At 41.1% G+C, this 15,757-nt stretch overlaps 1 protein-coding gene across 1 annotated transcript in view; it reads left to right on the forward strand.

Annotated features, from left to right (window-relative positions):
* The window catches only part of hs3st4 (heparan sulfate (glucosamine) 3-O-sulfotransferase 4), a 91,668-nt gene extending 86,633 nt beyond the window's left edge, over nt 1-5,035 (forward strand). Inside the window, exon 2 of the mRNA XM_080487972.1 lies at nt 2,922-5,035. Coding sequence (XP_080344098.1) covers nt 2,922-3,576 — 655 coding nt within the window. The 3' untranslated portion in view covers nt 3,577-5,035. The remainder of the gene's footprint in view (nt 1-2,921) is intronic.
* The last annotated feature ends 10,722 nt before the right edge of the window (nt 5,036-15,757 follow it).

Genomic DNA, 15,757 nt, shown 5'->3' on the forward strand with positions numbered 1-15,757 from the left:
AATATATTTGATAATGCTTGATAACTATGATAAAGATCTTGTGTATTTGAAACTTTATCTACCATTTATTCATGCACATTGTATTAAACCCAGTTTGCACGTTATTCCAATGTGTGATTTTTTATTTTTTTTCCTTACTTTGATTTCCTTTTATAGTCCCAGTGTTATGTGCATAAAGATGATTTGAGATTCTAAATTGGCCGTATATGTGAGGTTGTTCGCTAAGTTGGACGGAATATGGATCGGTGGCTCTTGTTATTCTGAATTATGGTTTCTACATCAAATTAACAGCAGATTTTATTTTATTTTGAAGGCATACTATATTCTACAATGAGTAAGTGTGTGAGTGATCGTCTGCCTGTCTGAATGTTACCTTGTGATTGACTGTTCAGGGCGTCTCCTGACTTCCTCACCTGGTACTGCTGGGATACGGTCCCCCCCCCCCCCCCCCCCCCCCCCCCCCCGTGATAGCGCGTATAGAAGATGGATGAAGGATTAAATAGATGACATACTTTGAAAAGGCATATGTGGAATGTGGAAGAGATAATTAAAAGTTGCTCCAAGTATAAGGCACCTTTGCTGTGTCTTCACACTTGCATTTGCTATGTAAATAAAGCTTTGGACATGTGTTGAAAAGCATCAAAATAAATGTTCTGTGCTATGTTCTTGGTCTGAGGCAGTAAACAGCAGATGGTAAGCAGGGCCTCCTTAGCGCTATGGATTTTATTTAGCTACCCACCTGAATGACCTGTGTTGAGCTGAGCAGCTGATGTGAAGGGAAAAAAAAGAAAAAGAGTTAACTGTTTGCTCTTGTTTACTTCAGTTCCAGTAGACTGCAAGGCCAGAGGAGTCATTTGCCATGCACAGAGGAATTAGCTTGTTTATCAGCATTTTGATTCTCGTCCTGCCTCACTGTCCCACTGACATTTTAGATCTACATGATCCATGACCGATTCCCAATCAAAAGCGCAATAACAAAGTGCTTGGCTTGTGCTATTCCTATTGTTTTATAATTAAATGTATGATTACCATTGAGTCCGATTAGGAAAATAGCTTGGTATATGCCTGCACCAAAAAAGAAAAAAAAGAAACAACCTTGAGCACTGTACATCTGTCCTGTCAATTGGATATGCCCCAAAGACTGCTGGTGAGACGCTGCAGCTAATGTCCATACAGTAGGATATTGGTTGTTTCAAGGTGATTCACCGTGAGCATTTTTATACTGCATGGGGATGTTGCACGCACACTCAGACCACCTACTGTACCTTGGAGTAAAACTGCAGAGAGAGCCTTGAAGTCCTTGAAAGGTTACAAAAGTCTTTAGCCATTCATTACCGTAAACGGAGGAAGTGTGCAAACTGCAAAGTGATGGAAAATAATGAAAACTAATACTCTTTCAAGTCAGCGTGCTATCTGTAGATATGTCTAATATCCCATTACAGACTTAGAAGTAACCACAGTTCTATACTGTCAAGAGACAAACATAATCCGGGGGGAAATTACCCATCAGGAAGGCAATACTGTTACTGAGATGCAATTACCAGGCCACTTGTGAGACTTTCAGCCCCAGTATCCATGGGTGCATATGTGTGTGAGGGTGGTCGATATGTGCATAACAGCTCTTATGTTTAGCAGAGTAAATTGGATTCTTTGCCCGAGAACAGTTAATTTAGAATATGTCCAAGATGCAAGTGATTGATGTGACTATATCGTAACAACTGTAGGTTTGTGGCGCAGGGCAGTCTAATGGAAAAAATATTGCTGGTGGAGGGAAATAGCTTTTATACCAGAATTATGGACAATTTCCTCCAATAACTCTGTGAGTCTCCGGATGAAACCATTTGGATTTTGGTTGGCTGTTTATACATTAATTTCCAAGCAAACATTACTTAATTTGGAAGGGAGGAAAAACAGCCTGTTCTTGGATTCTGCTTCTTCTTTTTTTTTTTCTTTTTTTTTTTACGTGATATTGCAGAGCTCCGGTGCCTGTATTTGTCAGTAGTTAAATAATCTGCATGTCTCACAGAGGATTTAATGTACCAATTTAGCACTGAATCACATAGCCTACGAACAAAGAAAACAGTACGGATTGGAACGAACATCAGTGTAAACATTTGATAAGGATTTGCTTGAGGCGATTGCTATGCTTTATTATTGATACAAAAATATGAACTGCAGAAACAAGACTTGCATCTCTGTGATATACTTGCCTCTGCACTGTCCTCTTGTACAAATTATCCTCACAGACCGAGCTGATCATAATATCTGCGGCGGTGGCAAAAGGCTTTCCGTTACCCCCTCCGAGATAAATTTCTCAAGTTGGGGACATTTCAACTGTACCACAAATTATCACCTTGACTCTGATAATTAATCACTGCTGCCTTCAACGAACAGCCCCTAACCTTAACCACAGCACAAAGAGGAAAAGAAAAGAGCTGCCTGTGCCCATTGCCGGAGAAGTGCATGTGCATTGGAAATAAAACTGCCTGCACAGAGTCTGAGCCTGGCATGCATAATAAATGTATGACAAAACAATACCCCAGGCACCCCGGTATTAATGATATGCAGTGAACTCATTATTAAAGTTCCAAAACAGCTCCTGGAGTAACACAGATGGAGTCAATTAAGCAATGAGCATACTTGCTTGCCTGCCGTTTCATCTTCCTTCTTTTATCTCTTGCATATTACTCCGCGGATGTAATTAGCTGTATGTTTCTCCTCACAACATAATGTCCAGTGATAATAACAGTTATTTTCACTTGTAATTTCAAATAATGTACTGCTTAATAAATGTACCGAATTTGCTTGCACTGTGTCCTTGGGTATTCCATTTGCACCGCAAGAGGTGGTGAGGATAATACTGTACTAAGCTGCCTTTTCTCTCCCCCCCCTTTTCCTTCCTCTGCTGTTTCTTTTCCCAGAGACCTGATGCCTTCAACGCTGGAGGGGCAGATCACCATGGAGAAGACACCCAGCTACTTTGTGACTAACCATGCCCCAAAGCGCATCCACTCCATGGCCAGGGACATCAAGCTTATTATCGTGGTGCGTAATCCTGTCACCAGAGCCATTTCAGACTATACACAGACTTTGTCCAAGAAGCCAGAGATCTCCACCTTTGAGGTTCTCGCTTTTAAGAACCGGACGCTGGGGCTTATCGACGCCTCGTGGAGTGCACTGCGCATAGGAATATACGCTCTTCACCTGGAGAGCTGGATGCAGTATTTCCCTCTCTCCCAAATGCACTTTGTCAGCGGGGAGAGACTCATCGTGGACCCGGCGGGCGAGATGGCCAAAGTGCAGGACTTCTTGGGACTGAAGAGGATTGTCACAGACAAACATTTTTACTTCAATAAGACTAAAGGATTTCCCTGTCTGAAGAAGCCAGAGGACAGCAGCACTCCCAGATGCCTCGGCAAATCCAAAGGGAGAACTCACCCTAAAATTGACCCGGACGTGATTCGGCGGCTGCACAAGTTCTACAAGCCCTTTAACATGATGTTCTACCAAATGACTGGCCAGAACTTTGAGTGGGAGCTGGAGGAGGACAGTGAATCTCGCAGCTCTCAGGACTAGCATGGCACGGCTCAGCCACACCACCAGCCTTCTTCACTATAAACGACTATTGTCTCGCTTCATCTTCAGAGAGAGTGCTCAAGCACACCAATCAATCATGGCTGTCTTTGCAGTGTCTGTATCCATTAGCAAGGGTTTACTGACATGCTTTTTTTTTTTTTTTTGATGATGATGGCAAATCATTATTGTACATACTAAACATAAAATATATTTATATTTGTGTAAAGGAGATGATTTATTCCTTTTGTTTTTAAAGCATAGAACTGACATAAAAGAAGAATATCATGCTGACTATGGCAATGCATGCGATGAGTTAAGTGTCCTTACCTCATGAGCCCTAAGGGTAGACTCTGCCTGTTTCTTCTCCCTTTACTTTCCTGCAGTTTGTTGCCCTCACACCCACTCACCAGCATTCAGTACAAAAGATATTCTATTTCAATGGCCAAGGCCATGAAGTGCTCTGTATTCTTTCTTTTAACACCGTCCTGCTGCTTTAGAAGAGACAGAAAAGAGAAAATGATAGACATATAGTAGTATAATCCTTCAACATGTATTCATCCTTTCAGTTGTCCGTATTCGGAGTCAAGACAATCCTTTTAAGTTTACCAAAGTGTTAATTTACTCTGTGTCACTGTTCTGGTTGCTCTGCACTCATTAATTGCACACATATTCAATAAGAGAGCTGATGTACAGTGGCCATCATTCAATAATTGGATTGTTTCACTGCACAGTTGAGCATTAGCATACTGATGACCGTGCACTCCGATGTGGCGCAGTATCAGTGGTTTTAGTATAATTTTACAGATGAACTCATCTTCTTCCTGTGCATCAAACACTCCCGCATGCCGACAAAAATCATTCCCCGCTAACCCCTGAAATATTAGTTAACCCCAGCGGTCCCATTTGGTCCCCTGACCTCTCCTCATGTCACGGTTATACAAGTCAACGAGAGTGCAGAAAAACACCAGAGGACCCGGCAGAAGTTTGTTACCAAACATCTGCTGCGGCGGGGTCTTCTGTCGTTAGAGATTAATGGTGTGTTAAATAAACTGCTGCCGCTGGAACAATGTCAATGTCAGAGAGAATTTGCAGTCAAGGAAGAAAAAAAGAAAAAAAAAAAAAAGCTACATACGTGCCCAGGTAAATTACCAAGCCATTACTGTATGTGCTTAACTTGAATGAGATGATGTCTGCCAGGGAAATGTGCTGTAATCTGAGGTTTACTAGCAAACACTTGATCGCAGGATCAGGAAGTGCTTGTGTCGACTATTACAGGGTCTTTGCTGTGAAATGCTCATTTACTCATGCAATGAAATAACAACATGACCCATCATCTTTTCTTTATTATTATTTGGGTTTTGCATAACTCGCTGTGTGTCTGTCTGTTGTCTCTGGACTTTTCATCAAATGAGACAATCAATACAGTCAATGAGTCAATAAATACAGTCTGCTACACATCACCGGCTGCTGCAGCTATGATGCATTGCTCTGTTAATCCTCCCTGTTCTCCTGCCATGGATGGCTGGATTGGTTCACTCTCTGTAGACCTCTCTGTCACCCTGGGGAGGCCGGCACCAGCAGCTACTTACACAGAGCAATTGATTCAATCAAAGTAAGCACTATACTGCCCTTTGTAGCACCAAGCCTGAACACTTACCTCTGAGTCTCACTTTCCCAGAGTCACAACTTCCACTTTGAGGCTTTTCTGTGCAGCCATCCCTTGGTGTTTTCTCCACAAGTCTCTCTGCACTTTTTACGTCTCCCCTCCCCTGTCTTGCTCCCCTCTCTTCCTCTCGCTCTCTCCTCACACTTGTCATCCTCTGAGCTGATGTGGCGCGTGGTGGGAAGCCGTTTTCACAAAGGTGCAGCACTCTGTATAAAGATAACTGAACCGCAAGCATGACATGCTAATCATACATTTAAGAAAAGCCTTTATCACTATTTATTTATTCGCACATTTCCCCAAGCTTTAGAACATGTATAATCCACCTTCCAAACTAGACGGCCCCTCCCACTCGGTGTAGAGATACTCAAAGAAATCCACAGAAGGAACCCTGCAGTGTTATTGGGACAGATGAGGACTCAATTTTCCCATCTATGAATATGTACTGTTGCTGTCATTTGCATTTCCAGGATTACACGCTTGGGGGAATTCCTCTCTAAAGTGGAAACTTGGATCCGACCTCTCATTAACAACTCCCCCCCGCCCCCCCCCATTTTTTTTACCTCTTGCTTGTTTTAGGTACAGGCGGAGTACAGGCAAGGCACTCCACGCATGAAAGACACGCTAAGCCGTCCTTCAGGTGTTCCTCCCGCTGGGGGTCACGCCGCCTTATGTGGTTCAACAGTGTTTCCAGCCTCAAGAGACGATAGCGGCGATAAATTAGCCTCACCTGCTCATCAGACTGTCACAGCTTAAGAGGCATCGTTTCCGGAAGCAGGAACAAATTTGTGTTTGTCAGTCATCACCGCCGAATTTGGCAAAACGGCTGAAACGGTAATTCACGGTGCGAAAAAAGCTACCTGGATGAACCTATATGATTTACAATGGCAGTCTGTGTGTTTATTTTTGGTTGAAGGGCTGTAATTTGTGCGCGCTGAAGTGCCGTATTCATTTTTCTGTTACACGACGCTCCACAATTATACACTGCATAATGAAAGGGTGCGACAGAAATGAGCTCAGTTTGAACCAAACCAGTTCGCAACACTTTGGTGGCGGAAATATGAGCACTGGCAAAAATGAAGTGAAGTCTGGATTCCTACTGACTAATTGGTTTTTCACTTCATTTGAGTGAATGATTACCAGCTGTGTCAAGAGCCTAAATGGTGTCAACTATCACAACTTTTGCAAGCAAATTGGCCTCGAATGTTGTCCGTTAAAAAAGCTCTTTTCTTTAATGCACACGGATCTGACTGTTAGTTTAGGAAAAGGTTTTAAAATTAAAAAAAAAAAAAAACCTGACATGCAGTAGAGTAATTGTTGACGAATAGCAAAAGTAGTATAGACGGTTTCCATGTTAAACCATATGAGTGTGAGACGTTTGATTAATCTCATGCTCTCATGGACTTTTCCCACAGTAATCTGCAATTTCTAGGTCAAAGCTGAACTTCCTGAGTTTCACCTTAAAAAAAAAAATAAAAAAAAAAAAGATGATGATGAGACTATGATTGCAAATGAAACGGCGTTTAGTTTTTTCTGAACAAGTGTCCCAAATATTATTCTCATCAAAGCCTTTTTCACAGCTTTTAATTTGTCCTGGTTCCATGTATTATAATATATCTACTTGAAACAGTGAGTTTCATCAAAAAATCAGGCCCGTCTTCGAGTGTGGGGGACTTGGATTTAAATTACAGAAAGGCATCTGGTGTGAAAACCAATCCTGTCTACGGTGTAACTTGTAATTATAACTTAATTATAACTATATACTTGTAATGTAATTATATGCTGCACCTAAACACCTACAAATGACCAAAAAGACAAAATTGCTGGTAAATACTAGTCTATTTCTCCTTTTGCTCTGGTCTCCAATTTGCTTTCTTCCTCAGGTAACTTACACACACTTTAAAGGAATGTTTCCTGACAAGAAGAGATCTTGTGGAACAATCAACCTCTTTAAACACTCAGCTGGCTGTGATCCGGACGGTAACGAATCCATTAACGGATCTCACTCCAACTCTGAGATAAAGTAAACAATTGGCAGCCTTTTCTTTTTTTCTTTTTTTTTTTTTTATCAGCAGCTGTGTACAATTATCTCCAGAATGAAAGAAGCAGAAGATGTGATGCAACTCTACACTCTTATGTCATACACTGATGCTTCATCTGCGATTAAATAATTTAGTAATGTATCGGCATGGAAATGCTCCCAAGGTTGGATAAACACTCACTGAATTTCGCTGCTACACATCCGACAGAATCACCAAATTAAGGATCGCGTACAATCGTTCACCTGTGTTCCCCTCTTTTCCCCGACAGTCAAAACCGTTAGGGAGGGGTGAGACGGTCAGAAAATGAGGACAATGCATCTGCCGTAGTAGCTGCACATACTGAGATCCACAGCTCAGACGTAAACATCTGCCTCCACCGATTCTCCAGCACGGCTCCGCATTTCCATCTTAAATTTATTCAAGTGTTGGCCTGCTTTGCAGAGCCAAAATCATATTCTACCCCATTTCAAAGTTGAAGCTGACGCTTAAACTGGGACTGAAGCTGCAGTAAAAAATCATTACAAAGTCCATAACGATGGAGTGAGAATCTTTTTGGGAAAATGTGCGCCATCGCGCACGATTCCAATATCCTCAGATCAACGGCTTTTTTGCATTTCCACAGACAAGAGTCGGGAGCAGAGGTAATCATTCCATCTAATGTTGCCACCTGAATCAGGAACTTCCTCTTCAGCCACCTCGGAGGAGGATCATTCGCTCATAAATCTCGACTCTCGACAGATTCGCTCCTCTGTGCGGCGATGGGTGATTTTCCATCCCCGCTGCCCCACGAGATTCTCTGCATCTGCCTCCTCTCACATGCCACCCTGTGTGACTCTCTCACAATGACTAAGACCTGAATCAGCTTGTGTTTCTGCAAATCCCCAGCCATGGCTTAGCGGGCTTCAAAACACCCATTCTAAACTTTCTCTTTCACTAAAATGGCAAAGTCTGATCTTAATCATTTTGAAAATCTTGTTATACGTCAGACTTTTAAGTTCTTTCAGATTGACACACGGTTGAGTCGAAAGGACGCGTATGAGGTATGATTTGAGGTCATCCCACATGATGAATAAACATGCTATTCTCTCATCTCAGCGTTTTTTCCTTGCACATAAATCCTACAAGCAGAGTGATTTCATTCTCGGTCGGCTTTCAATGTAGCTTTAGAACTTCTTTCATCCCGTTTTTACAAGTCTAGAATAAGAATATTTAGTGTAATAAAAGAGAAAAGATGAATTATGAAAGAAACTATACAACAACTTCAACAATGTACTTCAATGATACCCGTTCTCGACTGGTATGGCTCAATATGGATATGGTGTAAATCCCACAAGGGAAGGATTTACATAAGATTTCCAACAGTATTCAGATAACTTTTATTCATCTATTTTTTGTAACCATTCATCCTTTTCGTGTACTAATGTTGGGCGAGAAGGCCTGTCTCATCCCGCAGATGCTATATTGGGGTTGCGATCAGGACTTTGTGCCTCCCGTCCACACGGAAGTCGTGTATCAGTGGGAAAGTTTTCAAAAAGTTGCGTTTTCAGTGGCTCTGAGCACCGTTGTCATGTAAAACGGACGATCTTAGAGTCTATAGCATTCTGGTTCCCCCCGACCAAAAGGAGGAGGGTTGCACAGGTGGACACCTCTCGTTCTGTGTCTGAGGTTGACACTGTGCAATCAGTGTCTCGTTCTCGCACAGTCAGTCGGCTTCAAAGCCAGAAACGTCCTGTACACTTCTAATTTTAGCTCGACTTATAGTGTTTATTATTAAACCACTCGCTTTTGTTCTTTTAATGAGTGATATGTCACAGGAATATGGGGAGGTGGGATGTCTAAAGTTCTGCTTTGGCAAGTATAACTTCAAAAGTGAAAGGAAAAAATAAATAAAAAGCCACTCAGCATCGGTGCTCACAGATTTCGACGAATCACCAATTAAACAGCAATTACTGAAAGATAAACATGTTGATAATGTAAACCAATAAATTAGGCATACATAATTAATGCAAGTTTAATGAAATTGCCTGAAAGTTGCATTGACTTCCCAAACTGTGCTATGATAACGTGCAGTGATCCAGTTGCAAGTGAATATTATTAACACAGTAGTCCCCCCCCCCCCCCCCCCTTTCTTCTTTATTAAAGCTCACAACAACAACAACAACAACAGCAGGTCTCTAGTGCTCTCTGCACACACACACACACACACACACACACACACACACACACACACACACACACACACACACACACACACACACACACACACACACACACACACACACACACACACACACACACACACACACACACACACACACACGGGAGCTGGTTCAGCCACTTTAAGATTACTTTTTGGACTGTGTAGTAGATGCAAATCAGCGATCAATGCAGCTCTGTGTAAAGCCGGACTGACCTCCAGCAACAACCTCATTCTAATCGGAGAGTAATTAGAGCGAGTCGGGTAAGTGCAGTTAACTAGCTGGTAAGACAGACAGCGATTAACACACTCGTCTGCTTTAATAACAGTTCAAAGACCCACTGATTTACCTTTTTTCATGCAAATACATTCATGCCCATTAAAAAAAAAAAGACATATTATTCATTCAAAAGCTATTTTCCCTCTTACATGACTCATGTTTAGTTCCAATATGAGTGTATTCTTTTCATTTGTACATTTTTTTTTTTCAGTTTTTATCCAGTTTTCTTCTCATATGACCACATGCCATTAAAAAAAAAAAAAAGGCAATAAAAAGATGACATTTCACTGGTACTCTGCAGGGAGTATTTTAATATTTCTTATACATTCTCCACTTCAAACCCTCGGGGAACTAATTCAGGTCCTTCAGGGCCGATGTCCTGCAGGCCTTTGATCCTCCCTGACAGTTAACAAGCCACACCTGCTTGAATCTGCTTGGCGCCAAGCGCGGCACATTAACTATCAAGGAGGATCAGGAGGAGGATCAAAAACCTGGAGGACACCGGCCCTCCAGGAGCAGAACTCAGCGTCGAGGCTCCGGGCCAAAACAAGGGATCATCTTGAAGACCTGCACTCCATTGGCACAAGAAAAAAAAAAAAAAAAAAAGATAGAAAAGAATCTTCTGAGGTGGTCCTCTGTGACCTTGAATTGAAAGCTTTTATGGGGAAGAAAGGAAATACCTGCACAATGTTTACATGGTCTTGATGAATGATAATCTGTGTGGAGTTTTGTGTTTTTAATGAGACTTCATCTGCAAATTTATTTCAAGGGAAAATGTTACAAAAAGGTGTCTTGTGCAAATTTCTCAATTATTTCGCTCCGTGTTTAATTTTCCCTTTTTATGCATTGATTTCCATTTTGACACTGATGAGCCATCGAGCAGGCAACAAAACATCACGCCTTGGCGTTAATATGGAGAAAGCAGTTTTTGGCTGAAGGACAGTCATTCATTTATGAGCTGTGGTAGAAATTTCAAGCCAGAACACAAACAATGGCATAAAACTGGGGGGTTTTGATGCTATGTATTCACGAACACACGTACAGCATGAATACTGAACAGACTCCGAACTGAGTGTGTCTCAAAATCACTGATGGCAAAAACAGTGGCTGAATGTAATGAAGAAACTTCCACCAGTAAATTAGGATCTCAGCAGACAGAGAAAAATCGAGAAAAATATTTGCATAACTGAAGTCAATCTGTGCTGGAAAAAGAAAATACAGCCGATCCTTAAATGAACCAGATGTGATGCTGGCACCAAGTTGTTCACAAGTGGAGAGTGAGAGAAACAATTGTTGAGTTCTCAAAGATAAACATTATATTGCAAAAAAAAAAGAAAGAAATTATCTCAGGAAGGCTGAAATTACTTGGCAGGTGCTACACTAAAGACCAGGCCAAACGCTTGCTTATAAGCACATTGTAGATATACTGTGTGGCTCATTTATGCTTTATATATGCACAGAAACTGACACAGTTTTGTCAAACAGTTTAAATATCTTTGTTGTTGGTTTTTTTTCGTTGTTTTCATTTTGAACTTTGCACCGTTCAAGCATGAACATTTGGCAAATCAATCCATGAAAGGGTGTTGCCCTGCATTAACATACTAGCAACTAATCAAGAAGAACAGAAGTGATCCCTTTAAAAATGAGAAAGAAAACAGTCAATGATAACCAACATGATGATGTTGATATTGAACATTTGGCAGATTCTGAGACGGCGCTGTCGGCAGCAGTGGTCTGTGAGCTCCAAATCCAACATTTGTAGCAGGTTATTTATTTGATTTGATCTTCATTTACCAAGGGACAACATAAAGAATAGATTCATATTTACAATGACCAAAGGCCTGATTTACCTACAATCATTGAAGATCCAGTATCGAGTGTGTCATCATCAGATTGTACTTTTGGTTTTGATGCCGATCGCGACTCTGTAGAAACTATATACAGTATGTGTGTTTTCGACCCCGATTACACGACAGCGTTTCAAGTGAAAACACATTGCATTTGCATTTCAATTTCATAAAAACCTTTTGGAAAATTATGTCCATTTACACATCAATGGCAGGAATGCTGAAAATCATGTAGTCACCATGCCAGGCCATGAGTTGATGCTTTTGTAATGAAACCACAGGCAAAGAGTAATGCGCTTTAAACATTACCAACGATGAGTACACAACATTCAACGATGGTGACTGTCAAACTATGAAACCACCAGGTCCTAGGAGAATATGGACTGGGAGTCATGGTACTCTGGAGGCACATTGGGAGTAGCAGTGTTTCAGAAAAGCCGATTGTTCCCTGTTTACACGTAGATGGCGTTGGAGTGTTTTCAAGAAGTTGCGTTTTCTTCCAGTAGGCTCTGTTAACGGCAGAAGACTCTGCTGGAAACATTATTGTTTTAATCATCATTCACCTGCTGACCAGTATCTTCCTGTGAATGGTCTAGCCGAAAATCTTCTTTTGAAGATGGATCAGCTTTAGCCAACGAAAACCTGACATAACAAAAACCAACCATCCATCCATCTTCTTCACCTGAGTGTCACCGGGGCTCTGGACTCCCAGGTGACTATGGGTGAAGGCAGGAAACACTTAGAACCGGTGGCCAGTCCATTGCAGATAACAGAAAACTCTGAGTCATAAATTTGCAATGTTTCACCTTAAGTAACCTGTCAAAATGCCGTCACCATTTGACACACCGGCTTATCTTTCTTCAGAAGATCTTTATCGTACCACCATCACTCACTTTTTCCTCCCCGTTGCCTTGTCACTGTGCCCCAGCTGCTACTTGACGTCTGAACTGATCATTTACAAAATTACACACAATGAAAATAGAAGTTGACACAGGCATTGAACAACTGGCTTCAAACAACAGTGTTTATATGTCTGGCTGCATACGCAAAAATCCACTTCAGTCATGGTGTGATAGTAAAACTCTTGTAACGGAGCTGAACTTGCTGGATTGTTTGATTATAGCAAAATGAGCAGGATCAGCTCTCCCTTTTGCAAGCAGTAAAATTTTAATTTGTAATCTTATGAAAACTCAAAACTAGAGGATGGGACTAATATAAAATTTTACTTCTGTTGCAGATTGAATTTGACGGTTTAACTCTGAAGTGCTGTTGAAATGAAGAATGGCTACATGAATCAAGCTACCTCCGGAGTCTCCTAAGTACTGTCTGACTCCCTGCCAATTAATAACGCGGCGCAGTTTTGTTTCTGCAGAGACATTATTTCACGCATATGAATCACTGCTGATGATGGTGCGACCTGCTGATAGTTTAAGTTCTCTCCGACTGCAAGACGAGCAGAACGGTGCGAGGAAGACCTCGAGTCAGCTCAGGAAAATAGAAGTACCCGGATTTTTTATTTTTTTTATTTTTGTGGTATCTATTGAGGGAAGTTAATATTCCTTCGGAGCGAGGCAAAACAGTCTCGTCTGAAGGACATTTCCTTCCAGCCCGAAAGTCCTTTCATTGACTGTGACCTCCCATATTAAGGATTGCTCAACGCGGGCCATCCGATCAAGGGCTTCGCCAACAGATGCATTATTTTTCAAATCAATAGCCGCGTATCCCAGAAAGTCCTGCTTTGAAAGAAGACTAATTTCGTTATCAATCCATGCAGGTAATGATCTCATTAATTCAGTGTTGATTCATTTTCAGCTGAGTGGATATTAACCTTTTGCCAGTAATCATTAATTTTCCGTGGGAGAGGTGTGGTATGTTGTGATTGGAGCTCCATAAACAAAACAATTAATAGGCTCCCGACGTTAGAGGTCCTTCACGATGTCCAACTGACTTCTTACGCTTGGATAATCGATTTATGGATTTTCCTACGCCCCAGCCGCCGAAAGTGCTAATCTCTCACCTCACACGGGGTAAGTTTTGCCCCAGAAGTGACATGAGGGGATTATTTCTGTTGTTTTGTTTTGCATTGAATGACTTTTTAGAGCAATCACCATGCTATAAAACGCCTTTACAAGTGTGGGACTGATGAGTACCAACCAGACATTTACACATTTAATCTGGGAAAAAATACTTAATTTATAAAAGAAGATGATGCAAGGTTATCCTTATCCTTAAAACATATTTATCTATTTACTGTGAAATTGAAGTTCTTGTCTACAACATAATTTTATCTGTAGTTGTTCCACCTCTGCTGTGAATGAAGCACCATCCTTCAGTATTTGTTTCATAAAATCAATAAAACTTATCCTCAATCACATGAATCTCCTTCAGGATAAGGGCCGGACACACTTAAAACAATAAATAAAAATTCAGGTAACTGAAGACTTTGCTGTTTATTAATCGCATCTCAGTCTCAACAACATTTTTCATTTCATACTGATTTTGGTAGATGAATGAATTTATATATTTTTTTATTCAGTAAACTTAGAATGATTATGATTCAACATTACCATGTAAATGCGAAACTTTTCTGAAGTACAAACACACAAAAAACAAACACTTGTTGTGTAAATGGGGCCTACATTTTTTAGTACTCCCTATTTACACCATAATGCATACTTTCAAACTTCCAGAAAGCCATTTATATTTCACCGCTGTGAAAAATACTTCAATGCACCGGAGCTGCCAGACATGAACTCTTATATCACAGCAAATATCCTTAATAAAAACATACTCTGAGATGCTGCTACGGTGACGGAGCTTTGTTTACAGTAGTTACTTTACGGTTGCCTCATCTTAAATGGGAAAATAGTACTAAGAGAGGAGAACATGAGGCTCGTCTATACTGAGCGAGGGAACTGAATTACAAATCAACGTATAGAACCCATCAACTCTACAGCGATCGTGCAGCGATCGGGATTCACACTTTTAATTCAACAACAACAAATAAAATGAAAAGTAAGGTGCCATTTGAGTTAGTTAAAACGGACATTCTTAAAAACTTCCTCCTACCTTAATCCCAACTTGCCTTTCTTATAGGCAAACAGCTCGCCCCATAAAAAAGCCCAAACTTTCATCAACCAAGTAAATGTCTGCTTGCACTATGTGCATCCGGGCCGGGAAACCAACCCGCAGCGCAACGCTGTAAATTACATTATTTCATGGCCTCTCACTTGTGCCACACTTGAACTTATACGGGCTTCCACATTAGAATAGGCCACTCATTCATTTTTACTGAGTCTTGTGAAAGGCAACTTCGGCTACAGCAGGGGTCCAATAAATCCTGCACCAAACAGGGGAGATTTACAGAAACAAGACAACTCGAGAAAAGGGTGCATAAACTGAATGTGCTCAGAATGCTGAGGCCCAATACGTGGCAGTAAACTTTAATATGTATTGGCAAGTGCAACGCGCTGCCCGTGTTTGAAGTGGAGAAGTTTATTAGAGATGTATTCATGTTTTTTTATGACGTGAAATCTTTAAAGATTGGGCAAAGTTTGGAGATGGTAAAAAGTGCATGTTTGAGTTTAAATCAAACGGGGGTACATAGCATGAAGAAGTCGGATCACAGTGTTTGGGAGGCAGGAAGGGTTCTCTGTGTAGGTAGAAGAAAGGAGCGAGTGTGTTGTGTCGCAGCGCAAATTAAAGAAACGTTCACACTTCAGGGGATTCAACACCCAGCGGACTATTGTCTGGCAGTAATGAGGGTGATTTGTGTGGGATAAAGTGTAAAAAAGTACATGTATTCATTTTCCTAATATTTTGAATTTGAAGAACAAAATTGCATTATAGGATTTTGAACTTGCCCTTTTACAGGTGTCGTATGTACGTTTCAATATCGACAATCTCCGTTTGGTACGTTGGAATATGCACTTATCTGAAAACACGACATGATACACAAATAACATGACGTGACACAACAATTTAGGAACGGTACTAGTAAAAATACTGTAAATAGAAGTAAGACGAACAAACAAAAAGCTGGTGAAAGCTGGACTGACTGAGAGGGGGGGGGGGGGGGGGGGGCACTGACACCGCCATTTTTTTCATAAATATTTGATTAGTTCCTCTTCCATCTGGTCATGACAACAGTTT

The sequence above is a fragment of the Lipophrys pholis genome, assembly GCF_963383615.2.
Source record: "Lipophrys pholis genome assembly, chromosome: 19".
NCBI lineage: Eukaryota > Metazoa > Chordata > Actinopteri > Blenniiformes > Blenniidae > Lipophrys > Lipophrys pholis.